Source organism: Macaca fascicularis, chromosome X (genome assembly GCF_037993035.2).
Source record: "Macaca fascicularis isolate 582-1 chromosome X, T2T-MFA8v1.1".
In the NCBI taxonomy this organism is placed as follows: domain Eukaryota; kingdom Metazoa; phylum Chordata; class Mammalia; order Primates; family Cercopithecidae; genus Macaca; species Macaca fascicularis.
This window is the reverse complement of record NC_088395.1, coordinates 54,407,994-54,434,999: the sequence shown is the minus strand read 5'-3', so window position 1 is coordinate 54,434,999 and position 27,006 is coordinate 54,407,994. Positions and strand designations below refer to the sequence as shown.

The window sequence follows — 27,006 nt, the reverse complement described above, 5'->3', positions numbered from 1 at the left end:
CCTTCCTTGGCCACCCACCTGTGGTGTCTCCATCCTGGGGTGGGGGTGTCATGACTTGTGAGCATCTGACAGGAGGCTGGCACCCCAACCGTGCCTTTTGTTCCCTGTCTTCTGCCAGGAGCGAATGCATAAGCTGCTGAAAGTATATGAGCTGTTAGGGGGCGAGGAGGACATTGTCAGCCCCACCAAAGAGCTCATAAAAGAAGGCCACATCCTTAAGCTGTCAGCAAAGAATGGGACCACTCAAGACCGATACCTCATACTAGTAAGTGCCAGGCATGGAATTGTGGGTGGGTCATGCCCCTCCCAACACACACACACACACACACACACACACACACACACACACACAGTGACCTGGTACTCACTCAAGACTATACCTCCTTTCATTCCTGAAAGAGGAAAAAAAAGAAAAACAAAGACTATACCTCCTGCTAGCCATTCTCTCCTCTAGTAATGAACTGTATTTTCACTACCTAGCTAGGATTTTTTTTCTCCATTTTACAGATGAAGTAACTAAGCCTTGCAGAGAAGTGACTTGCCCAAGGTTCCCCACTAGGGAGTGTCTTCCACGCCTAGGCTCTTTCCTTGTGACCCCTGTGCCCAATTTGGGCTGTCTTTTCTCCATCTATTGCCTACAGTCCTCAGCAGTAAAGCTTCAGGGCAAGGAGCTGGGCCACATCCCCACTAGGCCCTCCGCACATACATCCCAAACTTTTTCCTTCCTAGTTCAACGACCGCCTCCTTTACTGCGTGCCCAGGCTGCGGCTCCTTGGCCAGAAGTTTAGCGTGCGGGCACGCATTGATGTAGATGGCATGGAGGTGAGCATCCAGGAGGTGGGAAATGGGAACCTAGAGTGGGGCATTGGTGTTGGGAGGAACAAAGATACTGGCTTTGACCCCGAGTCTGTGTGTGTATGTGTGCAGAGGGCTAGGGCCCTGTGGAGTTCAGTGGCCTCACCACGCCCCTTTCTCCCTCCATTCAGCTAAAGGAGAGCTCCAACCTCAATCTGCCTCGAACCTTCCTGGTGTCAGGAAAGCAGCGCTCCCTGGAGCTCCAGGCCAGGTACTTGTCCTTGCCTATGCCTTTCCTCCAGTGCCTACCTCCCTTTTCTTCAGCTATGCTGAGGCATTCCAGGCCCAGAGATTGTTCCAGAGACAGGATGGGCACCTTTCCCCAAAGATGCAGGCTTGCTCTTCAGCGGTGGGGGTGATCCCTAAGGGTTAGACGCCATTTAGATTCAGGGTGAGTACTTCACAATGTGGGGAAATGTGGCACTCCTGCCGGGGGAACCGTTTGGAAAATGAATAAGCTCTCCCTAATTAAAGCAAGAATTTCTTCTGGTGGATTTTGTTAGAGGAGAGAGAAGAATGGGATGCGAAACCCAACATGAATAATACCACCACAAACAGTTTATTGTAGATTCAGAGATCTAAGAGACATAACAATCAAATGCAGTACTTGGTCCATGACAGAAGACTGGTTTGGGATAAAGAGCCCTAAAAGACATTTGTGGGACAATAAGAGAAAATTTGGATGTAAAGCGAACATTAGATATTGAGAAATTATTGCTGTCTTAGGTGTGATAATGGTATGGTAGTTATGCAGGAGAATGGCCTTGTTTTGCAGCAGTGCATGCTGAGGGCTTAGTATCACAATGTCTGTTAATTACTTAAAAGTGGTTCAGCACCCAAAAAATACATATGTAACCATACATACACATTTGCACACATATACATACATACACATACACAGTCATGCACTGTATAACAACATTTTGGTCAATGACAGAGCATATATACACAGTGGCCCCATAAGATTAAAGTACCATATTTTACTATACCTTTTCTTTTCTTTTTTTGAGACAGAGTCTCACTCTGTCACCCAGGAGTGTGGTGGCGTGATCTCAGCTCACTGCAACCTCCGCCTCCCAGGTTCAGGCAATTCTCCTGCCTCAGGCTCCTGAGTAAGTGGGATTACAGGTGCACGCCACCACGCCCATCTAATTTTTGTATTTTTAGTAGAGATAGGGTTTTGCCATATTGTCCAGGCTGGTCTCAAACTCCTGATCTCGAGTGATCTGCCTGCCGTGGCCTCTCAAAGTGCTGAGATTACAGGCATGAGTCACTGCGCCTGGCTTTACTATACCTTTTCTAGGTTTAGATATGTTTACATACCCAAATAATTAGTGTGCTACAAATTGCTACAATATTCAGTACAACTGTAACATGCTTTACAGGTTTGTAGCCTAAGAGCCATAGGCTGTACCTTATAGCCTAGGTGTGTCATAGGCTAGACCATCTAGTGTACTAGTGTCAGTACACTCTCTGATATTCGCACAACAATGAAATGGTCTAATGACACCTTTCTCAGAACACATCCCCGTGGTTAAGTGACGTGTGACTGTATGTACATATATATGAAGTAAATATGGCAAAATATAAAAAAAATTTGCATCTCTATAGTGGGTATATAGATATGTATTATACTTGTGCTATCCTGTTTACTTTTTTGTATGCTTGAAGTTTTTTATAACAAACATTTTAAAATAATAGCATGGGATAATGGCCAGCCATTTAACAGAGGGGCCTTTCATATCCATTTTCTACTTGGATGATTATAATCATAGCTCATATTTCCTGAAGGCTTAGCTTTTTGCCAGGTACTGTTTTGAGTGAATGTTAACTTAAAATTTTAAGTCTAAGTTGATTAGTCAAAAGCTTACAAGAGCCCTAGAAGTAGCTACTGTTACCATAAATCTACTTTACAAATGGGGAAACTTAGGTGTAGGACCGTTCTGCATGCAGGGCACACTGGCTCACACCTGTAATCCCAGCACTTTGGGAGGCCCAGGTAGGAGGATCACTTGAGGCCAGGAGTTCGAGACCAGCCTGGGCAACATAACGAGACCTCGCCTCTTAAAAAAAAAAAAAAAGAAAGAAGAAAGAAAGAAAAAGAATATTTATGTACTTGCCCAAGATCCCAGAGCAAGAAAGGAGCAGAGCTGAGACTGGAGCTCAGGTCATCCAGCCCTGGAGTCCACGTTCCTAACCAGTGTCTATGCTGCCTTCTGAGGGCCCAGGTGAAAGGGTATCAGGGTCATGGTGAGGGTCAGAGGATGGATTCATGTCAGTAGATGGCCTGCTTCTGACAGGCTGTGAGAAAGTGAGAAATGACTGGCTGTGACTGTGAGGAGGTGGGAGAGAGAGATGAATGTGAGATAGAGGGTGTCCTCCTGGGGGATGAAGTGAGTCTTGAAGCTTGGGGAGATTGAGAGCCTCAAGGAGGCCTGCAGCAGGGAAAGTGAGAGCAAAGCACATGCCCTGCACATCCAGGGGAGTGACAAGCCACGTGACAGGGACTCATCATCTTCAGAGAGGAAAGGGGCTGCAGTGGGACACTGGGTCCAGAAGGGGCAGCCAAGCAGTGTAGGATTTCCTCCTAGTGGCCGCAGGAAGGCATGGAGGGTTTGCTTTGCTTTGCAGTCACTTTTACTGCCCTTAAAAGAAAACAGAAATTTAATGTAAATTTTCAAATATCCAGAAAAATATAAGTACAAGCACCCAGATGCCCACAACTTAGACAGCTGCTTCTCAACTTTGGCAACCATTGGAATCAGCTGGGGAGCTTTTAAAAATTACGGATGCCTGGGACCCATCTGCAGAGATTCTAATTTAATGGGCTTGGGGGATAGCCTGAACATGGAGAGCTCTAAAAGCTCCCCAGTTGATTTTATTTTAGTTTTTAATTTTTATTTATTTTTGAGACGGAGTCTCGCTCTGTCGCCCAGGCCAGAGTGCAGTGGTGCGATCTCTGCTCACTGCAACCTCCGCCTCCTGGGTTCAAGCAATTCTCCTGCCTTAGCCTCCTGAGTAGCTGGGACTACAGGTGCATGCCACTGCACCCGGCTACTTTTTGTATTTTCAGTAGAGACGGGGTTTCGCCATGTTGGCCAGGCTGATCTCGAACTCCTGACCTCGTGATCTGCCCGGCTCGGCCTCCCAAAGTGCTGGGATTACAGGCATGAGCCGCCACACCTGGTCCCCAGGTGATTTTAATGTGTGTATCAGGGTGTACAACCACTTATTTAAGAGTCAACAACTATTGACATTAAATGTCTTTTGCTGAACCATTTTAAAGTAAATTACAAATATCAGGACCCTATACACTTCAGCATGAACAGCCAAAAAAAACACTACTGTAGTTTTTTTTTTTTTTTTTTTTTGAGATAGGGTCTCTCCCTGTCATCCAGCCTAGAGTGCAGTAGCATGATCATGGCTCCCTGCAGCCTCAAGAGACTCCTGGGTTCAAGTGATCCTCCTGCCTCAGCCTCCCAAGTAGCTGGGAATACAAGCATATGCCACCATGCCCAGCTAATTTTTGTATTTTTTGTAGAGATGAGGTCTCACTATGTTGCCCAGGCTGGTCTTGAACTCCTGGCCTCAAGCGATCCTCCCGCTTCAGCCTCCCAAAGTGCTGAGACAACAGGTATGAGCCACCACTCCCGGCCTATTGTGGCTCTTAAAAATAAAAAGCAACACTTGTTCACTTCTAAGCAATTATAAATTAGAAAATATAGATAAATAAAATAATTTTTTATTTGAGTCACAGTTTCTCTCTTGTTGCCCAGGCTGGAGTGGCAGCAGTAGCGCCATCTTGGCTCACTGCAAGCTCCGCCTCCCAGGTTCAAGTGATTCTCCTGCCTCAGCCTCCCAAGTAGCTGGGATTATAGGCTCTCGCCACCACACCCGGCCAATTTTTGTATTTTCAGTAGAGACGGGGTTTTGCCATGCCATGTTGGCTAGGCTGACCTCAGGTGATCCACCTGCCTCGGCCTCCCAAAGTGCTGGGATTACAGGCGTAAGCCACCGCACCTGGCCAATAAAATAATTTTTTAAAAGAATACGATCAGAATAGGGCAGGCGCGGTAGCTCATGCCTGTAATCCCTACACTTTGGGAGGCTGAGGAGAGAGGATCACCTGAGGTCAGGAGTTTCAAGACAAGCCTGGTGAACATGGCAAAACCCCGTCTCTACTGAAAATACAAAAATTAGCCAGGCGTGGTGGCGCACACCTGTAATCCCAGCTACTTGGGAGGCTGAGGCTGGAGAATGGCTTGAATCTGGAAGGCTGAGGTTGCAGTGAGCCGAGATCATGCCACTGCACTCTAGCCTGAGTGACAGAGCAGATAGAAGAGTCAGGGAAGGAAGACAAAGGGAAGGAGAACTCACACTGATTGAGCATCGAGTGTGCCAGACATTGTGCTGAGCACTGTACACGTTACCTCAGTTACTGCTCAGAACCCAGAGAGTGATAATCATTATCTCCATTTTACAAATGAAAAAAAAAACTACCCTCTTTTCTCAAACTTGACATCCCAGCAACAGATAATATTTTTTTCTTTTTTGAGACAGAGTCTCACTCTGTCGCCCAGGCTGGAGTGCAGTGGGACGATCTTCGCTCACTGCAACCTCCACCTCCTGGGCTCAAGCGATTCTCATGCCTCAGCCCCCTGAGTAGCTGGGACTACAGGCATGAGCCATCATGCCCAGCTAATTTCTGTATTTTTAGTAGAGACAGAATTTCGCCAGGCTGGTCTCCAACTCCTGACCTCAAGTGATCCACCCGCCTTGACCTCCCAAAGTGCTGGGATTACAGGCGTGAGCCACCCACACCTGGCCAACTGATAATTATTGACATGGTTTATTTTATGTTCTATATTCTCTCCCATACATTTCACCCTTACCCCTCTACCTGAGGCCTAGCACCTACTTGAAAAGTCCTCACCCAAACTTCAGACTGGGGCATGTCCCCTCCTCTGGGCTCCTTGGCCTTATTTTCACCATCATCTCCCTGTATTGTCCCTGTCTATTTCCTCTACTGGACCATGAGCTTCTTGAGGGCAGGGTCCTCTCTGAAGCTCAAGTTCTTAGCACAGGGTCTGGAAAGTATTAATAATCGTTGAATAAATAAACCCAGGCAGATTATGTGACTTGCCCAAGGTCATATAAATAATAGGTGAAGAAGAGGAGGGTCAAACCCAGGTCTTTCTGACTCCAAAACACCTGCTCTTCCACTCCAATTGCTTTTTGTGGGCCTGCCTAACCAAACATCTTTCTTTTTTATTCCCCACCCCAAGGACTGAGGAGGAGAAGAAAGACTGGGTCCAGGTAACATCCAAGTTTCTGTGGTAGGGGGCTAGAAGAGTATTAACAATCTCCTAGGGGTTGATGGATTCTCCCTCAAAACTCACATCTAACCAGAATGGTCCCAGACACCTTTCAACAAACTTTACTATCCCCATTTTACAGATAAGCAAACTGAGGTGCAGAGGTTGAGCAGAAACTCACAAACTCTTCTTTTAGGAAGCTGATTTCTCTGAGGGTGTGTAAGGTGAGGGTGTCAAGCTCTGTAAAATCTTAAGCCCAGAAGGTGGCCAAGAAAGCCACCTGAGGTTTTTCAGCCACCACTCCCCCTCCCCCATTTTACACTTGTAACACTGAGACCTGGATTTGGGAGAGGATTTGTTCAGTCATCCACCTACCGGCGACAGAGCTGGGTCTGAAACCCAGCTTTTCTAAGTTCAGGCTAGGGTATAGGAAGGTGAGGTGAAGGTAGAAATGGGTGGTTTGTGGGGTGATCTGACTTCTCATTTCTTAAACCTCCTCCCCAGGCCATCAACTCCACCCTCCTGAAGCATGAACAGACGCTGGAGACCTTCAAACTGTTGAACTCAACAAACAGGGAAGATGAAGACACCCCGCCCAACTCTCCAGTAAGAGTCCCTGCCCTCTTTCCCCTGTACTGGGACCCCTTCCAGACTTTCAAATCCCCACCTGACCTTTAGATGATCCTCTCCCCTTCCCAGAGGGTAATGACCAGAGAGGCAATGCATGACCTCAGAAGCAGTCTTCCATTGGTAGGGCCACAGAGAAATCATTGGGGAAACTGAGGCCCAGAAAGTATAATAGGAATGACTTGTCTTCAGTAGCACAGTAGCTAGGAGCAGAGCCAGGACTTAAAGGCAGGTCTTCTGAATGTGGCTGCTCCCCCTACCCCCAGCCCATCCCCACCCCATGATAATCCAAGCCTTGGAGGAGGAACAAGGGCTGGCTGGACTGGGTTGGGGAGTAGCTGTCTCTGACCTGAGATCTGGCCCTCCCCACAGAACGTGGATCTTGGGAAGCGGGCACCTACACCCATCCGGGAAAAGGAAGTCACCATGTGCATGCGCTGCCAGGAGCCCTTCAATTCTATCACCAAACGCAGGCACCACTGCAAGGCCTGCGGGCATGTGAGTGTTGGGAGGCAGGGGCAGAGCTAGGGAGGGGACAGCCTGGCAGCCCAAAGGCCCACTGCGCAGTGGGTACCCTCCAAGTGGTGGGAGGCCGCAAGTCTGCTGTGGGAGTTGGTATGCTGAAGGGAAGACCCGCTGGAATCAGGCTGCTCTTGCCCACTTGCCACCCCAGGTGGTTTGTGGGAAGTGCTCCGAGTTCCGGGCCCGCCTCGTCTATGACAACAACCGCTCCAACCGTGTGTGCACTGATTGCTATGTGGCCTTGCACGGGGTGCCTGGGAGCAGTCCAGCCTGCAGCCAGCACACACCCCAGCGCCGGAGGTCCATCCTGGAGGTAAGAGCCAGGCCCCTGACTAAGTCTCCCACAGTGGGCAAATGGGCTCCAACTCTACCCAGTGAGACTGAGGAGGTCCGAGTAGCTGGGAAACAGTAGTGATCAAGGGACCCAGGCTTGGAGTGAGTAAAATGAGGACAAGAGCGAATGAAAGACAGTCATCTTTAAGTACTTAGACATTTAATCCCCACAGTAACTAATCTGCTCATGCTATTGTTCTCTTTTACAAACGAGGAAACTGAGGCCCAGAGGGGTCATTTGCCCAAATTACACAGCAAATAAGTGGCAGCACTGGATTTTTTTTTTTTTTAATTAAAAAATTGGCCGGGCGTGGTGGCTCATGCCTGTAATCCCAGAATTTTGGGAGGCTGAGGCAGGCGGATCATCTGAGGTTGGGAGTTAAGGACCAGCCTGACCAACATGGAGAAACCCCGTCTCTACTAAAAACACAAAACTAGCCAGGCAAGGTGGCACATGCCTGTAATCCCAGCTACTCGGGAAGGCTGAGGCAGGCGAATTGCTTGAACCTGGGAAGCGGAGGTTGCAGTGAGCCAAGATCGCGCCATTGTACTCCAGCCTGGGCAACAAGAGCGAAACTCCGTCTCAAAAAAAAAAAAAAAAAAAAATTAAAAATTGTCTTCTGTTACTACAAAGTGTAGGGTAAGTAAAACAATATAAACAAAAAATAATAAAATACCATATCCCTTCTACCCAAAAGTTAACCACTGTTAGGGCTTATCCTATCTTTCTAGGCATATATGCACAAACACACATTTTGGAGGTTTTTAAAAAATAAATCTAGGTATTTATTTAACACTTAAAAGAGTACTTACCCTGTGCCAGCAACTATTCTAAGCACTTTGCATATATTAATTCATTTAATTCTCACATCAGCCCTCTTTGCTCTCCTTCCAAGTCAATACATTTTCATCTAGAGCTGGGATTCTAAGCCAGACTTCATTAACCACCCACATACCCCCTTAAAACCACAATGCTAGATTACCTCTCACTGAGTGTAGAAAATGGATGAGTGATGAAAGACAGAAGAAAACATGAGGCCTAAATGTGTGAATGGCTTGAGGAATGAATGCCCTGACTGAAGAAAGAATGCCTGACTGAGATCTACACACTCCTTCCACTGGCCAGTAGAGGCAGCAGCCGTTGCCCAAATGAGGCAGACAAACCTAGCTTTGAATCTTAGCTCTAGCTGATTCACTGGGTGGCACTGGACAAATCACTCCTGCCGCCTGAGCTTGAGCGTCTTCATCTGAGATGGGAATAGCAGTCCCTACACTGAGGAGGCATTAAAGCCAGGAGGAGCCAGGCTAGGCCTTCTGTCAACATCGATGTCCTGTGTCTCTGGCCACAGAAACAGGCCTCGGTGGCTGCGGAGAACAGTGTCATCTGCAGCTTCCTGCACTACATGGAGAAGGGTGGCAAAGGATGGCACAAGGCATGGTTCGTGGTCCCTGAAAATGAACCTTTGGTGCTGTATATCTACGGAGCCCCTCAGGTATGCATCCTACTCCTTTGGGTCCTTTCAGCCACCTGGCAAAGCCAGGGTACCCCCTTACCTCCAGTCATTGACCTCTCCTTGGCTTTGGAAGATAAGGTGAGACTATCTCTAAGAGGAAATCAGAACCCCAACCCTTGAGAGACAATGACTGGCTAGAGACAAAGAGTGGTTGTGGTATGTAGGGAAAACCAGGTTGAGTTGTGGGCCTGGCTTCCTGGAAGGAGTAGAGATGGGGAACTGCTAGGTCCAATTTGGAGTGGGTAAGAGTATGCAGATGGGGCCAAGCACGGTGGCTCACGCCTATAATCCCAGCACTGTGAGAGGCCGAGGCAGGTGGATCACCTGAGATCAGGAGTTCAAGAACAGCCTGGCCAACATGGTGAAATCCCTTCTGTACTAAAAATACAAAAATTAGCCTGGCATGGTGACGTGTACCTGTAGTCCCAGCTACTCAGGAAACTGAGGCAGGAGAATTGCTTGAACCCGGGAGGTGGAGGTTGCAGTAAGCCAAGTTCATGCCACTGCACTCCAGCCTGTGCAACAGGGCAAGAGTCTCAAAAAAATAAAATAAAAAGTATGCAGATAGAGGCAATAGCATAGACAAAGGCCTGAAAACATTATTTGGTATGCTAAAGAGATTAGCCCAGCAGTTTTGTGGGAAGAGGCAGGGGCGGGGGGAGACAGGTATTTAAACCAGCCTGCATTTTAGCCCCAGTTCTGACATGTTCCTGTTGATAACACTGGAGCCACGGAAGGTTCCTGAGTAGGGGAAGAAGACAAGAGCATATGCAAAACCAGTTAGAAGCTGGGGCAGGGGGAAAGGTCTAGCCCCAAGGTGGCCCCAGCTCTGTCCCTCCTCCCCGCAGGATGTGAAAGCCCAGCGCAGCCTGCCCCTCATTGGCTTTGAGGTGGGACCACCCGAGGCAGGGGAGCGGCCTGACAGAAGGCATGTCTTCAAGATTACCCAGAGCCACCTCAGCTGGTACTTCAGCCCTGAGACAGAGGAACTACAGCGACGCTGGATGGCTGTGCTTGGCCGGGCGGGCCGAGGGGACACGTTCTGCCCGGGGCCCACACTGTCTGAGGACAGGGAGATGGAGGAGGCACCGGTGGCTGCTTTAGGAGCCACTGCTGAACCCCCCGAATCCCCCCAGACCCGAGACAAGACCTAGAGGGTTTGGGGCAAACTGGGAGCCCCCACCCCACACTCTAGCTGCCCATGTCTGATCGGGGGCTCTAGCCCCTTCCCTCCCAGCTCAGTCAATACTTGAACTCCCATCACGGGCACTTTCAATCCCGAATGCTGGGTCTTGGGTTTTTTAATTCATCTTTTCACAAAACGTGGGCTTTTAAAAAATATATTCCTACAGTGATGTTAATTTTTATTAATCCCTGTCCCCAGAGAGGGTGGGAGCCATTGCTAGACCCACCTGAATTAGGTCGTTTTTCTCCCTCATCCCTCAATACCCTAGCACAGATCCTGCCTCCACCCAATTCCCCACAAAGCACCAGAGGTAGGAGACCTGGATTCAACTGCCAGCTCTGCCACTGACCCTGGGGCCCCGACCCACCCCTGCCTCCTCAGCCAGTGTCTTCACACGTACAACTCCACGTGGGGTGGCAACTAGACCTCTCCTGCCTCTCCCATGGCTTACAGCTTCGACCCGGCCCCAAGGCTACCCAGTATTTTATCGTCCAGACCCATGGCAGGGCCACCGGGCAGGACAGGGGAACGGGGGGAAGACAATGGATACTCGTTTTTTTTGTTTTTTTTTTTTTTTAAAGAAAAATACAGTTTATTTCAGGCTTACAGTAACTTTCATAGCACTGCTGTGCTCCGTTCGTCCATCTGTTTGGTTGTCCGAAGTACCAGGCTGCTAGGGTGGGCTCAGAAAACCGCTCCCTTGTAAACTCTGAAGCTCAGCTCCCAGAAGGTGGATTTGAAGGCTACTCCTCACAGGTCAAGCCACAGGTTAAGCAGTAAGGTATTATTTATTAAGATCTTAAGCCTCACTCCTGAACTCAAATGGGATGGGATAAGGAGTAAGGAAAGAGGTTACAGGAGACAGAAAGCAAAGCCCAGCCCTTCCAAGCTCACCACCTAGCCAAGGTCTTCGAATTCCTGAGGGAACCCAGGGCTGGAGGCTGGGCTGCAGGAAGGCAGCATTCCTGGGAGGTTCCAAGTTCTGGGCAGGGGTACAGAGTTGTTGCGTGTGTGGGGGGTGGGGTAAGGGAAAGGCTCCAGAGCTACTTTCGTTCACATCTTCACCTATTCTCCCTTCCACTTGCATGTTCATCTCACATTCCTGACCCAGCCAGCCCCCTATCACTGAGTACTGCTGCTGCTGCTGGTCCTGTCCTCCCCAAATCCACCTGCCCACCGTCCACTGGCATCTAGATCCTCCTCCAGCCACACCCACACTCACTCATCCCCTTCCTCACAATGACTGCACCCAAAAGACACTGTACTGGGGAACCCGGCTTCGTCACTCAGATGTTAACTAAAGGCCCAAGGGAATGTGCTGGACAAGGTCCCCCCACCCCCAAGACCAAGGACCCTAGGGTTTCCTTGCCCTGGAGGGAGCTAGACAGGAGAACAGGGGAGAGGGTAGAGATGGGGTAACCAGTCCACAGGTCTACAATCCTCAAAAAAAAAAAAAACCCTACAGACAACTCTCAGAACTAGCAAATAAGGGCCCAAAGCCATTTCCAACCATGCCCACTCATTTTTTTCTCCGGACAATGGTCCAGCCATCTTCCACTATATCCTCTTCCTTAATAGTCTGAGCGTCTGGATCAGAGGGTTCAGGCTGGGAGCAGACCCCATCTGTAGCAGCCCCATCATTCGTAGCTGTGACCTGGAGGGGAGATTTAAAAGAGAGCTGAATACACTGGCCACTGGAGACCCAGGCTCTGCTCCAGTTTTTCCAGGATTGGCTGTGTAACTTTAGGAAACTTCCCTGCCCTCTTTGGACACCACTACTATCACCAACCACCACCATCCCCTTATCACTTCCCTGTGAATCTAGCTGCTCTCCCAGAAAATTGAAAACATCTGCATCCCCAACCCAGGGGGCACCCACTTCACCTCCATCTCTTCCACACTGTCCACATCATCTTCATCCTCATCAGTCTCTTTAGCTGTCTTAAGTGCAGTGGCTGTGACCTTGCATTTTCTTTGAGTGATGCGAGAGGCCATCTCCCTCAGAGCAGCCCCGTCACCCCTCTGGAAGTGGTGGAACATGGTCTGCAGTTGCTGGCTCACCTACCAAGAAAATATTCAACCAGTTTGGATTTTCCAGAGAATCTACTATACAAACAGCCCATTTTGAAGCAACAGTCGGGAGTAGGTTGGATATTTCCAGAAGAGAACAGGGGTCTTTCCTCCCCAAGGAATTAACCAATGAAGCAACCACATATGAAGGGCTCAAATGAGGGCCTAACGCATGACATGAGGGCCTAAAGCAGCAAAAGAGGGCCTAACTAGCAGGGAAGGCTCTAGAACTGGGCTTTGAAAGAAAGAAGATGTAAAAGGGCAGGTAATCTTATTGGGGAGCCAAAATGGATCTGGACTGGCCTGACCTGCCCTTGGGATGGAGGTGAGGAACAGGCCTGGATGGGAATGATGTATAGAAAGAAATAAAAGAAGGCAGGGTTTGGAAAGGCCACACTTGTTCCTCTAGGCAACAGAGAGTCACAGTCAAGAGTTTTGGCCCAAAACAGACAGTTGGGGAGAAGAAAGACTGCAGGTAGGGAGACTGCAGTTGTGCCCATGGTAAGCTCACCTGGGGCAGACTCCCATCTTCCACGACTGTATCAAACTCATTGGTCAACAGCTCTCCAAGGAAGTCTTCCACCTCATCTAGCTCCAAGTCAGCTAAGTAGAAAAGGACAGGGCCCTTGAGTCAAAGACCAGCCAACTTCATCACCCCTGCCCACTGCTCTTCAATATCTACTTGGTGGATCTGCAACTTGGGTGGGTAAAGGCACAGTAAGCCTTTTATCTGCTAAAGTGTTCTGCATTCCAGGTTTTAACATAATTTTTTAAGAACCACTAAATATTAATACCTCATTTCCAATCTCTTCCATCCTGCCTTTTATCTGCTAAAGTGTTCTGCATTCCGGGTTTTAACATAAGTTTTTAAAGAACCACTAAATATTAATACCTCATTTCCAATCTCTTCCTACCAAGGCCTCTTTCCACAACTCCTAGCCCTACACTCACCCTCTTTCATCTGGCCTATTCTAACTAGCCTTCCCTCTATGAGACCTTGAGCAAGCTACTTCTTTCTGAGCCTCAGTTTTCTCATCTGTAAAGTGGGGCTAATGGTGGCCTCCTCAAAGGTCTGTTAGGAGGAACCATCCAACACAATGCCTAGCACAGTGAAGATCCATAATCCATGTTAATTTGTGTCATGTAAAAGCTGAAGTTTTTGAAGTGTAGAGAACCTTCACAACTGTGGTTCCACTGATAAAAAGAAGCCACAGACCAATGGGATAATTAAGAAGAAATGGACATAGTAATTCCAATGATGAAATCACCATAGCCTTGACACTGACATCCTACTGTGTGACTCTGACCGAGCCACCTTCCTCTCTGGGCTTCAGTTACCTATGGGCCTATGCTCTACTTTTTCTGAATTAGAGAGTATCTCAAGAAAGTCTTCCACAAAGCTCCTAGCCCTCTCCCCTCTATGTGCTTTCCCTGGGAGAGCTCATCCACACTCTTGGTTTTGCCTACCACTCAAACTTAATATCCCCCAAATTTATCTCCAACTGAGACTACTCTGTGACTGAACATTTCACAGATGCCGCAAATCCTCCATATCCAAAGCCAGACTCATCACCTTACTCTTTGAACCTGCTTCGCATCCTCCAGGGTTCCTCTACTCCGTGAAAAGACACCTAATCCACCCATCAACTCAAACCAGGAACTTGCCTCTTTTTCCCTCCCTGTCTACAGCCAACCAATCTCCAAGGCCCTATTCCACCCCTTCTTTTCCATGCCTGTTGCCACTGTCCTACTTCAGGCCTCATCAGTGTCCAGACAAAAACAGCATTCTCATTAGTCTTTCCCTCTCCAGACTATGCTTCATACTGATTACTTCCTGAACTTTCTAGCCAGCAAATCCCACCCTATTTCTCACCTTAGAACCTGCCCACGAATTTTTACCACCTACTGCAGTGTTTCATAGTTTGCCTTTGAGAAATATCTGTTCTGCTGGGTCTTAAGGGACACTATCCATAGAAAGCTAATGAGAAACAAAAGCAAACAGGTTTTTTAGTGGTTCTTATTCTTACCCAAGCCTTTAATATGTTCATGAGTGTTGAGACTTTTCAGTGGGAGCAGAAGAAAAGAGTTTTTCTTACATAACGTGACTGGAGAAGCTTCTTCACTGAACATCTAACAGGACTAGTTAGCATGAATTTTGGCAAACACTGGCCTAAATGATAAAATCAAAGGCACATAAGGGCTTCCATGTCTTATGCTTTTCAGGGGGGCTTCCCATACCCCAGCTTCATTCTCTACCACTCCTCCACCCACCCCCATGCACACACACCCATACTCCAATACTGAGCTCCCTGCTACTTTCCAAATATAACACATTATACCCTCATGCCACAGAACTTGAGTATTGCTGTCTCTCTGCTTCCCCCACCTAGTTAACTCCTTCTCATTAAGATCCAGCCCAATTCACCACCTCCACTGAGAACCTGTCTCCCCAGCCTGTTACCCCATGCACACTGAGCTCCTCTTTATCAGAAAATCTATCAATGTTGTAACTATTTACGTGTGTGGATCCTCACTGGATAGTATACTTTCTTGAGAGAGATGACTGTGCCTAATGTCATCTCCAAAGCTAGAAATTGAATGAAGGCTTTTTTTAAAACCATACTATGCAACAGGCCCTCTACTGGGCCTCTTGTTCTTGTATATCCCTCAAGACAAGCCTACAGTGAAGATCTTTGCTGTCCAAACAGCCACAGGTGGTTACTGAGGGCTTGAAATATGGCTAGGCCAAATCGAAATGTGCTAAAACTGTAAAATACCAGATTTTGAAAACAATACTAAAAAATGTAAAATATCTCAATGTTTTATACTGATTACATGTTGAAATATTTCGTATACAATATTGGTTTCATCTGCTTTTTGCTTTATTAAAGTGGCTACTAAAAAATTTAAATTACATGTGACTAGCATAATATTTCTACTGTACAGCGCTGTGGTGGATACTTTTATACGCATTTTAGGAACAAGGAAACGGAGTCTCAGGGAGGTAAATTGCCTTGTCCAGAGTAATCCCACGAGTCAGTGGCACAGCCCGTAAAGCACTGGAATCCAGGATTCTGACTCCAAAAACAGAATTCATGCCACCTCGCCTTTAGGTACCAATCCACAACTGCTCGAGAGGAAATGCAGGCTCTGCGGGATGGGGCTCCTCTCCACACCCCCACACAGGCGGGTCGCAGCGCCTCACATTCACTCACCATTGCGCATGAAGTAATCCTCCACTGCACCCCCCAGCCACTTGGCCTTCTCCTGGCTGTGCACACCCCCGAAGCCATTCTCCACAGCGATCTGTAAACACAGGTCCAAGCCCATCACGTCAACTTGGGAGCAGACTTGGAGTTGCCTGGAGGCCGCTTACGCCGCCCAGCCAACTCCTCTTACGCCGCCTAGCCAAGCCTCAGGCACCTAGCCCAACCAACTCCTGTTCTGCCCCTGGCCCTAACCTTGACCTTGCCCTGGCCCCAACCTTGACCTTGCCCTGGTCCCACTGACCTGCAAGGCCGGCCAGGCCTCCAGGGCCGCGCAGACCCCAGCCCGGAAAAGAGCTCGCGCATCTTCTGCAGCGCCCGCCATTATCCGGCCCCGGTCCACGTGACGTCCCGGCGGCCCAATCCCTCCGTAGCTCGGCCCAGGCAGAATGAGACGCAAGCCGAGCCTGAGAACACAGGATTCTCTTTTCCGCAGACCTGGCAGCAAGACTAGAGCAAAAGAAAAATCTGTCAGAGCGATCAATGACACCACCAGAGTCACTCACTTCAATCAAAGGACACCAGACCTGAAGGACGTGTGGGGCCATGGTTTCCGGATCCGTGGGTACTGCGGAGGAAATATGTGGGGAACTTATTACAGATACAGATTCTAGGCCCTGGGGCAGAGGACTCAGTGAGTATAGCCTTAAAACTCTGCATTTAAAAAAAGCATCTTAACATCTGCATAGAATACTGCGACAAACAACAGTAAAATACAATGAGCTCTCCCTATGGGGGGCGGTCCACATCCGTGAATTCAACCAACCTCAGATGGAAAATATTCAGGAAAAAAAATGCATCTGCACTGAACATGTACATACTTTTTTCTTGATATTATTCCCCTAAACAATACAGTATAACAACTATATACATAGCATTTACACTTTATTAGGCATTATAAGTAACCTGGAAATTATTTATTTATTTATTTATTTTTATTTATTTATTTATTTTTGAGACTGAGTGTCACTCCGTGGCCCAGGCTGGAGTGCAGTGGCGCCATCTCGGCTGACTGCAACCTCCACCTCCCGGTTTCAAGCAATTCTCGTGCCTCAGCCTCCGGAGTATCTGAGATTACAGGTGCCCACCACCACTCCCGGCTAATTTTTGTGTTTTTAGTAGAGACAGGTTTCGCCATGTTGCCCAGGCTGGTCTCGAACTCCTGGGCTTAATCCACTTGCCTAGGCCTCCCAAATTGCTGAGATTATTTATAGACGTGAGTCACACCTGGAAATAATTTAAAGCACACAGTAGGATATTCATAGGTTATACGCAAATACTATGTCATTTTATATCAGAGACTTGAGCATCCATGAATTTTGGTGTTCTCCGGAGGTCGTGGAACCAGTCTCCCACAGATACCCAGGGATAACTGTACGTTTTTCTGAAGTGCACAAGAACATTCTCCAGAACAGATCATACACTAGGCCATACAGTAGGCCTCAATAGATTTAACAGGATTGAACATACAAAGTATGTTGTCTGACCACAATGGAAAGAAGTTAAAAATCAGTAAAAATAAACTTACAAAATTCACAAACATGTGGAAATTAACACACTGCTAAGCAACAAATGGGTCAAAGAAAAAAAAATCACAAAGAAAATTAGAAAACACTTTTAAATGAATGAAAACAAAATGCATGAGATGCAGCTAAAGCAACACTTAGAGGGAAATCTTTAGTTGTAAACATGCATATTTAAAAAGAAGAGCCGGACGTGGTGGCTCATGCCTGTAATCCCAGCACTTTGGGAGGTTAATGTGGGAGGATGACTTGAGCTCAGGAGTTCGAGACCAGCATGGGCAACATAGTGAGACCCCCATCTCTAAAAACAATTTTTAAAATTAGGCCAAGTGTGGTGGCTCACGCTTGTAATCACAGCACTTTGGGAGGCCGAGGCGGGCAGATCACTTGAGGTCAGGAGTTTGAGACCAGCCTGGCCAACATGGTGAAACCCCATCTCTACTAAAAATACAACAATTAGCCGGGCGTGGTGGCAAGCACCTGTAATCCCAGCTACTTGGGAGGCTGAGGCAGGAGAATGGCTTGAACCTGGGAGGTGGAGGTTGCAGTGAGCTGAGATGGTGCTGTTGCACTGCAGCCTGGGAGACAGAGTGAGGCTCTGTCTCTAAATAAATAAATAAATAAATAAATAAATAAATAAATAAATTTGAAAACTAGGCCAGGCATGGTGGCTCACACCTATAATTCCCGCACTTTGCGCGGGCAGATCACCTGAGGTCAGGAGTTTAGCATGGCCAATATGGACAAACCCTGTCTCTACTAAAAATGCAAAAGTTAGCCGGGCATGGTGACACACACCTGCAATCCCAGCTACTTGGGAGGCTGAAGCACGAGAATCGCTTGAACCCGGGAGGCAGAGGTTGTAGTGAGCTGAGATCACTCCACTGCACTCCAGCCTGGGTGACACAGTGAGACTCTGTCTCAAACAAACAAACAAAATTAGATGAGCATTGTGGCATATGCGTGTAGTACCAGCCACTCAGGAGGCTGAGGTGAGAGGATGGTGAGCCTGGGAGTTCAAGCCTGCAGTGAGCCGTGATTGTGCCACTGCACTCCAGCATGGGGGACAGAGCAAGACCCTGCCTCAAAAAAATAAAAATGAAAGAATGATATCAAATTAATAACCTATGCTCCCACTTCACGAAACCAGAAAAAGAAGAGCAAAGTAATCCCAAGGCAAGCATAAGAAAGGAGATAATAAATATTAGAACAGAAATAAATGAAATAGAGAATTGAAAAACAATAGAGAAAAGAAAAAACAGTGAAAGCAAAAGTCAGTTGTTGTTTTTGTTTGTTTGTTTGTTTGTTTTTAGATGGAGTCTGGCACTGTCACCCAGGCTGAAGTGCAGTGGTGCAATCTCAGCTCACTACAACCTCCCCCACGTTCAAAAGAGTCTCCTGCCTCAACCTCCAGAGTCGCTGGGATTACAGGCACATGCCACCATGCCCCTCTACTAAAAATTTTTGTATTTTTAGTAGAGACAGGGTTACACCATGTTGACCAGGCTGGTCTCGAACTCCTGACCTCAAGTGATCTGCCCACCTCAGCCTTCCCAAGTGTTTGGATTAGAGGCGTGAGTCACCGGACCTGGGTGGTTATTGTTTTTTAGAGATGAAGTCTTTTTTTGTTGCCCAGGCTGGAATGCAATGGCACAAACATTGCTCACTGCAGCCTCAAACTCCTGGGCTCAAAGGACCCTCCTGCCTCCGCCTCCTGATTAGCTGGGACTACAGGAATAGGCCACCCTGCCTGGGTAGTGTGTGTGTGTGTGTGTGTGTGTGTGTGTGTGTGTGTTGGGAGGAGGTGTCTCACTTTGTTGCCCAGGCTGGTCTTGAACTCCTGGTTTCAAGCGATCCACCTGCCTCGCCTCTCAAAATCCTGGGATTACAGGCGTGAGCAACTGCACCTGGCCAAGTCAGTTATTTGAAAAGATCAACAAAATTTACAAACCTTTAGCTAGACTGAGGAAGAAATAAAAGAAAGAAGACTCAAATTACTGAAATCAGGAATGAAAGAGGACGTATAATTACCGACCAGTCAAAAAAGACCACATATTGTATGATACCATTTATATGAAATATACAGAATAGGTAAATCTATAGAGACAGAAAACAGATGAATGGTTGCCCAGGGCTTGGATGGGGAAAGAATAGAGTGTGACTTCTGAATGGCTTCAGGGCTACTTTTGGGGGTGTTGAAAGTGTTCTAAAAATTAGATGAGGTAATGGTTGCTGTTATGAGCTAAATTGTGTCCACCACCCCCCAAATTCATATGTAGAAACCCTAATCCCCAGTACCTCAGAATGTGACCGTATTGGGAGATAGAGCCTTTAAAAAGGTGATTAAGGTAAAATGAGGTTGTATGGGTGGACCCTAATCCATTATGACTGATGTCCTTATAAAGAAAGGGAGATTAGAACTCGGTGCAATGGCTCAGATTGCTTGAGGCCAGGAGTTCAAGACCATCCTGTGCAACGAAGCAAGACCCCCATCTCTACAAAAAAAAAAAAAAAATTTTTAATTAGCTGGGTATGATGGCTATAGTCCCAGTTTCTCAGGAGGCTGAGGAGGGAGGATCACTTGAGTCCAGGAGATTGAGGCTGCCGTGAGCCATGATTGTACCACTGCACTCCAGCATGAACGACAGAACAAGCCCCGTCTCAAAAACAAAAAAACAACAAAATATAATAATAAGAGGAGATGAGGACACAGGCAAAGAGGGACACCAGAGAGGTGTATACACTGGGACAACTATGTGAACACACAGTGAGAAAGCTAAGGAGAAAGCCAAGGAGCAAATCAGAAGAAACTATACTAAAAGCCATTGAATTGCACACTTTACTTATTTGTTGATTTATTGATGAAAGTATTTCCTTAAAATTAGAAATCTAATTTACAAATTACAAATTTTTAAAAACTGACAAATGTCACAAACATCTTCTAACCCAGAAAAATAAAATGTTATTTTGTTTTTGTTTTGTAGAGGCAAGGTTTCACCATGTTGGCTAGGTTGTTCTCAAACTCCTGACCTCAGGTGAGCCGCCTGCCTCAGCATCCCAAAGTGCTGGGATTACAGGCGTGAGCCACCATGCCCGGCCAAAATAAAATACTCTTATTAATTACCTGATTCACCTCTCTACTAATTTTTCTACATTTTTTGATATCAAAGAGTTTATAGAACTCTTCATATGACAAGTATTTTATATTTTCTAGAGAGAACACAAAGAATTCAATTGATTTCAATTCAGTTGGGTAAAATTTTTTATTATTGGTATTTTAGAAAAGTTTCAATTTCACAACTCATTATTAGTAATGTACATTTTAAGCTTTTTGTCAAACTTGGGAAAATTTCTAGTTTCTTTTACATGTGAGCTGTAAGATTTCAGGTTATTTTAACTTCTCTTGCGCAGTGACAACTCTTAAACGCTCTTTAAATAGACCAGGCTCAATAACCAAAGACCTGGAAGTGGCCTGTGCAAGTGTGGGGCCCTGAGGCTTAAGACTGATTAGTTCTACAATAAATCTATCTCTGTGCAATGCCCAGGGAGAAAGGAGCACAGGGACTCATGGGAGTTCAGCAGAGGGTCCCTGACCCAGCCTTGGGGGTTGTGGCAGGCCTCTCGGAGGAGATGACACATGTGCTGATTTTTAAAGTTTGAGTAGAATTTTGCTGGGTGATGGGGAGTGTGTGTGTATGGGGGTGGAAGGTGTTACTGAAAGGAGGAAAGAGCCTTCTGTGCAGGGGAAAAAATGTGTGCAAATACACAGAGGCAGGAAGCAACATGGTATGTGATGATAATTAGAGTAGTTCCAGACTGAGAACCTCAGGGGCATAGCCTCCTCAGTAGCTCCAGAGACTCAATTTTTGTAGAGTCAGCAACATAGATTGAGTTCAGAGAGGCCCAAATGAAGATATTGAAAACCTCAGTTCAAGTTCCCACAGTCTGAGGCCTCAAACATACACAGAGAGAATAGGCCTGCTAGATATCCCCACACTTGGAGTCCCTCTCCGGGTTGTAACAAACCAAGGCCTCTGAATGAACCCTGAGATTTAGCTTTGAGACTGAAGTCCAAGGCCGAGTATCCTAAGTACCAAACGTCTTCACCTTTTTTGTGACTTGAACTCCCATTGGCAATCTGGTAAAGTCAATATAACTCTTCACAGAATGTTTTTATTTTATTTTAAAATTTCTGAGGCAGGAGAATCGCTTGAACTCGGGAGGTGGAGGTTTCAGTGAGCCGAGATCGTGCCACTGCACTCCAGCCTGGGCCACAGAGCCAGATTCCGTCTCAAAAAAAAAAAAAAAAAAATTCTTTTGCAGAGACCAGGTTCTTACTATGTTGCTCAGGCTGGTCTCAAACTCCTGGGCTTAAGTAATCCTCCCTCAGCCTCCGAAAGTGCTGGGAATACAGGCATGAGCCTAGCCCAGAATAATGTTTCTAAATGCATACAATAAAATATAGGTTCACAAAGGAAGTCAAGTATGGTAAAATACAGTTATCAAAATATTACAAAAACACCATTCCAAATTGCATATTTGTTTCCCAATTTTAAAATTGCAATCAGGCCAGGTACGGTGGCTCACGCCTGTACTTCCAGCACTTCAGGAGGCCAAGGCAGGCGATCACCTGAGGTCAGGAGTGCGAGACCAGCCTGACTAAAATGCTGAAACCCTGTCTCTACTAAAAATACAGAAATTAGTCGGGCATGGTGGTGCACAGCTGTAGTCCCAGCTACTCTACTCAGGAGGCTGAAGCAGGGGAATTTCTTGAACTCGGAGGCAGAGGTTGCAGTGAGCTGACATGGCATCACTGCACTCCAGCCTGGGCAACAGAGTGAGAATCCATAAAAATTAAAAAATAAAAAATAAGGAAGGAAGGGAGGGAGGGAGGGAAGAAAGATACAGACACCCCAAAATTCTATGCATAATGCTTTATAAGTCCATGTATCCCAAACTCAGCTCTCAGTATGACACCTCAGGCTGAGCTACAAGATTAAAATGCAGGTTGAACCACCACATTGAATGTGCAGAGGATGCTTCCAGATAGAAAATTTCAGCCGGGTGCAGTGGCTCACGCCTGTAATCCCAGCACTTTGGGAGGCCAAGGCGGGTAGATCACGGGGTCAGGAGTTCAAGACCAGCCTGGCCAACATAGTGAAACCCTGTCTCTACTAAAAATACAAAAATTAGCCGGGCGTGGTGGTGCGTGCCTGTAGTTCCAGCTACTCAGGAGGCTGAGGCAGGAGAATCTCTTGAACCTGGGAGGTGGAGGTTGCAGTAAGCCGAGATCACACCACTGCACTCTAGCTTGGGCAACAGAGTGAGACTTTGTCTCAAAAAAGAAAAGAAAAGAAAATTTCAGATTAGGACCAAGCCTGGGATCCCAAGACAGAGCCCACCAGACAGACATCCCTAGGTGAGGCCATCACATCCATATCTCCTAGGCTTGACCTCAGGCTAAAATCTCCAGACTGGGCTTCTAGTACCTGAGCAGACTGAGCTCTGAAACTGGCACTTACTCAGTGAGAGGCTTAGTCATATGTCAGACAAAATATCAGGCTCCCATATCAAATCTTCTCCCAACTGAAACACTAGAATGAGTGTCTCAAGAGCGAACCATCTGGGCAGATTCCTTGAGTCCAGGAGTTTGAGACGAGCCTGGGCAACATGGCAAAACCCTGTCTCTGAAAAAAATACAAAAATTAGCAGGACATGGTGGGACATGCCTGCGGTCTCCAAGCTACCCTGGAGGCTGAGGTTGGAGGATCAGCTTGACCCCAGGAGGCGGAGGTTGCAGTGAGCAGAGGTGGCAGCACTGCACTCCAGCATGGGTGACAGAGCCAGATCCCTGTCTCAAAAAAAAAAAAAAAAGAGTGAACCATCAACATGCAAACCCTCAACCTTAAAGTCATGTCCCCATAATGCCCATAATGAGCCTCTAGGTAGAGCCATGGGACTGAGTCCCCAAACTTAGCTCCTTGAAGGAGTATGGGGACTGGGACTGATATCCTGCAAGTGGGCCCAGGGTGAGTTCCCAGAAGGACCCATCACATACTAAAGCCACAAACTCGTCCTCCCCGCTGAAAGTGTAGACTGAGCCCATGTTCTGAAACAGCTTCCCTCAGACTGAAAACCTAATGTCTGAACTTGGAAATAACATGCCCAAGGTCGGGCGCAGTGGCTCATGCCTGTAATCCGAGCACTTTGCGAGGCCGAGGCGGGCAGATCACTTGAGGTCAGGAGTTCGAGACCAGCCTGGCCAACATGGTGAAAACCCATCTCTACTAAAAATACAAAACTTAGCCAGGCGTGGTGGCAGGCGCCTGTAGTTCCAGCTACTTGGGAGGCTGAGGCAGGAGAATTGCTTGAACCTGGGAGGCAGAGGTTGCAGTGAGTTGAGGTCACGCCACTGCACTCCAGCCTGGGCGACACAGCGAGACTCTGTCTAAAAAAAAAAAAAAAAAAAAAAAAAAAGTGAAAACATTATCCAGACGTGGTGGCGCTTGCCTGTAGTCCCAGCTACTCGGCAGGCTGAGGCAGGAGAATCGCTTGAACCCGGGAGGCAGAGGTTGCAGTGAGCCGAGATCGTGCCACTGCACTCCAGCCTGGGTGACAGAGTGAGACTCCATCTCAAAAAAAAAAAAAAAAAAAAGCCCAAAATGAGCCCTAGACGGAATCCTCAGAGAGAACCGCCGGTATGCACCTATGGTAGCCATGAGATTTCATCTCACAGACCTTAAGCTACAGGGAATGAAATTAATCAAGGGCCCCAGCTGCTGTACTGAAATCCACCCCCGTATTTGCGCAGACATTGCTTGCCATCATCAGCTGAGTGCCAAAAACTACCAATAACTGAGTGTAGCAGGGATACTTTGGCAACTTTGGCTCAAAGAATCCTGGATAATTGCTTGAGCCCAGGAGTTCAAAACCAGCCTGGGCAACGTGGTGGGACCCTGTCTACAGAAAATCAAAAAATTAGCTGGGCATGGTGGCGCACTCCTATAGTCCCAGCTACACTTGGGAGGCTGAGGTGGAAGGAGTGCTTGAGTCAGGGAGTTCGAGGCTGCAGTGAGTCGTGATCTTGCCACTGCACTCCAGCCTGGGCAACAGAGTGAGACCCTATCTGAAAAAAAATTCTTTTTAATGGAAGAAAGGAGCAGTTTCTTAGGACTGCTTTTTTTTTTTTTTTTTCCCAAGACAGAGTCTCACTCTGTTGCCAGGCTGGAGTGCAGTGGCGTAATCCGGGCTCACTGCAACCTCCACCTCCTGGGTTCAAGTGATTCTCCTGCCTCAGCCTCCTAAGTAGCTGATATTACAGGCACATGCCACCACACCCGGCTAATTTTTGTATTTGTAGTAGAGACGGGGTTTCACCATATTAGCCAAGATGGTCTCGATCTCTTGACCTTGTGATCCACCCCCGCCTTGGCCTGCCAAAGTGCTGGGATTACAGGTGTGAGCCACCACGCCCGGCCAGGACTGCTTTCACATAAGAGAAATAAAAGGTTTGAGCCAGATTCGATGGCTCACACCTGTAATCCCAGCACTCTGGGAGGCCAAGGTGGGAGGATCACTTGAGCCCAGGAGTTTGAGACCAGCCTGGGCAACAGGGAGACCCTGTCTCTACAAAAAATAAAAATAAAAATAATAAGCAGATATGACTAATTTACTGGCATGGCACATGGTTATAGTCCCAGCTACTCTGGAGGCTGAGGTGGGAGGATTGCTTGAGCCCAGGAGGTCTAGGCTGCAGAGAGCAATGATCGAAACAGAGTGAAACTCTGTCTCAAACAAAAAAAAAAAAAAAGAAAAGAAAAGAAAAGAAAAATAGAAAAATAGAGGTTTCTATCTTGTTTAAGCCATCATTATTTGTTGTCTCTTTGTTATGTGCCATCACATCTGATGCCAGCTGAGCCCTCTTGAGTGAGTCAATGCCTGAGCTCACTCAGAACTCACTCGGAACTCCCAGACTTCTCTGAGGAGTTTGAGTGCCGCTGGGCGCGGTGGCTCACGCCTGTAATCCCAGCACTTTGGGAGGCCGAGGCGGGCAGATCATTTGTGGTCCGGAGTTCAAGCCAGCCTGGCCAGCATGGTGAAACCCCGTCTCTACTAAAAATACAAAAATTAGCCAGGCGTGGTAGTGTGCACCTGTAATCCCAGCTACTTAAGAGGCTGAGGCGGGAGAATCACTTGAACCTGGGAGGCGGGGGTTGCTGTGAGCCAAGATCGTTCCACTGCACTCCAGCCTGGGCGACAGAGCGAGACTCCGTCTCAAAACAAAACAAAACAAAAAAGTCTGAATGCCTATGCTGAGCATCCAACAGTGAGTGATCTAGACAGAGCTCCTGATTGACTAATACAATGAGATTGATCTCAGGTATACCAGTGCCTGAGCCTCTGAACAGACTACCAAAAAGCAGGTGGCCCAAACAGTTTCTAGACCAAACCCCTAAAATGATTTCCCCAGAGTTCCCTGAAGAAGCTCCCCAAGCTGAGTATAACAGACTCAGTTTGCAGAATTAAGTTTCAGATCCCCATACTAAAGCAATACTCTGAGCTCTGCAGAAGAAAGTCATACTACCAACCTTAGAATGAACCTTGGATGGAGCACCAACCTGTCATATCCAGAATGAGCCCCTTGACTGTGCCTAGCAGATAGAGTACCCCTCGCAGTCAGAGCCTCCAAACTGAGTTCTACAGACTAAAATTCCCAGGTAGAGTTCTCTGAAACTGATCTGCCAAACTGAAGTCACAAATTGAGTCCTTCAGGCTAGGACCTCAGACTAACTGATCTACAATAACAGCCCTTAGTGGTCACTCAGGTTGCTCAGATTGAACCCAAGTATAGGCCTCCAGAGTGAGTGCCTAGAATAGGCCCCCAAACTGATACCCCAGGTTGAAATCTCTAGAAGAAGCCCCTATCGGGAAACTGAGATAACCACTGACAATGTTGAAACTTATCTGAACCCTGTATTCCTGGAAATCAGCCATGGTCAAAAAATTCCCCAACCCTTCTATAGGTCTGTATCTGAAAACAAAACAAAACAAAACAAAACAAAGATAAATGATTAATAAAAATAAAAAATAGGTTGGGCATGGTGGCTGACGCCTGTAATCCCAACACTTTGGGAGGCTGAGGCAGGCGATCACTTGAGGTTCGAGATCAGCCTGGCCAACATGGTGAAACCCCATCTCTACTAAAAATAGAAAAAATTAGCTGGGCCTGGTGGCATGCACCTGCAGTCCTAGCTACTCGAAAGGCTGAGGCAGGAGAATCACTTGAACCAGAGAGGTGGAGGCTGCAGTGAGCCAAGATCATGCCACTGCACTCCAGCTTGGGTGACAGAGTGAGACTCTGTCTCAAAAAATAAAAATAAAATAAAATAAGAAAAAAATAAGAAAAATCCCCCACCCTTTTGCTCTCCAGAAAGGGCTCACCACAGAGGACCTCTCTACTCCCACATAGGCCAAGATAAGACTCACCTTCACCTTTCCTCAATGACTCAGAAAAGACCTGTCTTTATCCTTCCTCATTGCCCCAAAAGACTCCTAGACTGTCAACCCTTGTCTACTTGCCTCCATAAAATTCCAGTCCCCTTCCTTTTCTTTGAGATGCTTCTCAATAGTGTATGGTCTCCCTATTGCAATAGCCTGAATAAAATAATCTCAATTGTCCACTGCATTTTACCTTTTACACCACCAGACTCCATCTTTACACCTAGATATGTTGTACTCAGATCCTCAGAGAAACTACCTAATTTATTCACTCATTCTTTAAATATTGATTGAATG

General features: G+C 47.1%; 2 protein-coding genes across 4 annotated transcripts in view; one reads left to right on the top strand and one right to left on the bottom strand.

The window, feature by feature from the left end:
* FGD1 (FYVE, RhoGEF and PH domain containing 1) overlaps nt 1-10,964 on the top strand; it is a 52,364-nt gene extending 41,400 nt beyond the window's left edge. The window contains exons 10-18 of the mRNA XM_005593676.4: nt 119-265; nt 730-822; nt 987-1,066; nt 6,141-6,171; nt 6,675-6,776; nt 7,170-7,295; nt 7,471-7,632; nt 9,002-9,145; nt 10,015-10,964. Coding sequence (XP_005593733.1) covers nt 119-265; nt 730-822; nt 987-1,066; nt 6,141-6,171; nt 6,675-6,776; nt 7,170-7,295; nt 7,471-7,632; nt 9,002-9,145; nt 10,015-10,320 — 1,191 coding nt within the window. The 3' untranslated portion in view covers nt 10,321-10,964. The remainder of the gene's footprint in view (nt 1-118; nt 266-729; nt 823-986; nt 1,067-6,140; nt 6,172-6,674; nt 6,777-7,169; nt 7,296-7,470; nt 7,633-9,001; nt 9,146-10,014) is intronic.
* Nucleotides 10,965-11,121: 157 nt separating this feature from the next.
* On the bottom strand, nt 11,122-16,024 carry TSR2 (TSR2 ribosome maturation factor). Of its 3 annotated transcripts, XM_045383936.2 has the most exons (6): nt 15,933-16,024; nt 15,638-15,728; nt 14,450-14,592; nt 12,934-13,025; nt 12,237-12,413; nt 11,122-12,006 (listed from the first exon to the last, which is right to left on the bottom strand). In XM_045383936.2, the coding sequence occupies exons 3-6, from the start codon at nt 14,550-14,552 to the stop codon at nt 11,872-11,874; spliced, it is 507 nt and encodes a 168-aa protein (XP_045239871.1). In that variant the 5' UTR covers nt 14,553-14,592; nt 15,638-15,728; nt 15,933-16,024; the 3' UTR covers nt 11,122-11,871. The 3 variants fall into 3 exon arrangements, with proteins under 3 accessions (XP_045239871.1, XP_005593735.1, XP_065394370.1); XM_005593678.4 differs by lacking the exon at nt 14,450-14,592; XM_065538298.1 differs by lacking the exons at nt 14,450-14,592; nt 15,638-15,728.
* Nucleotides 16,025-27,006: the final 10,982 nt, after the last annotated feature.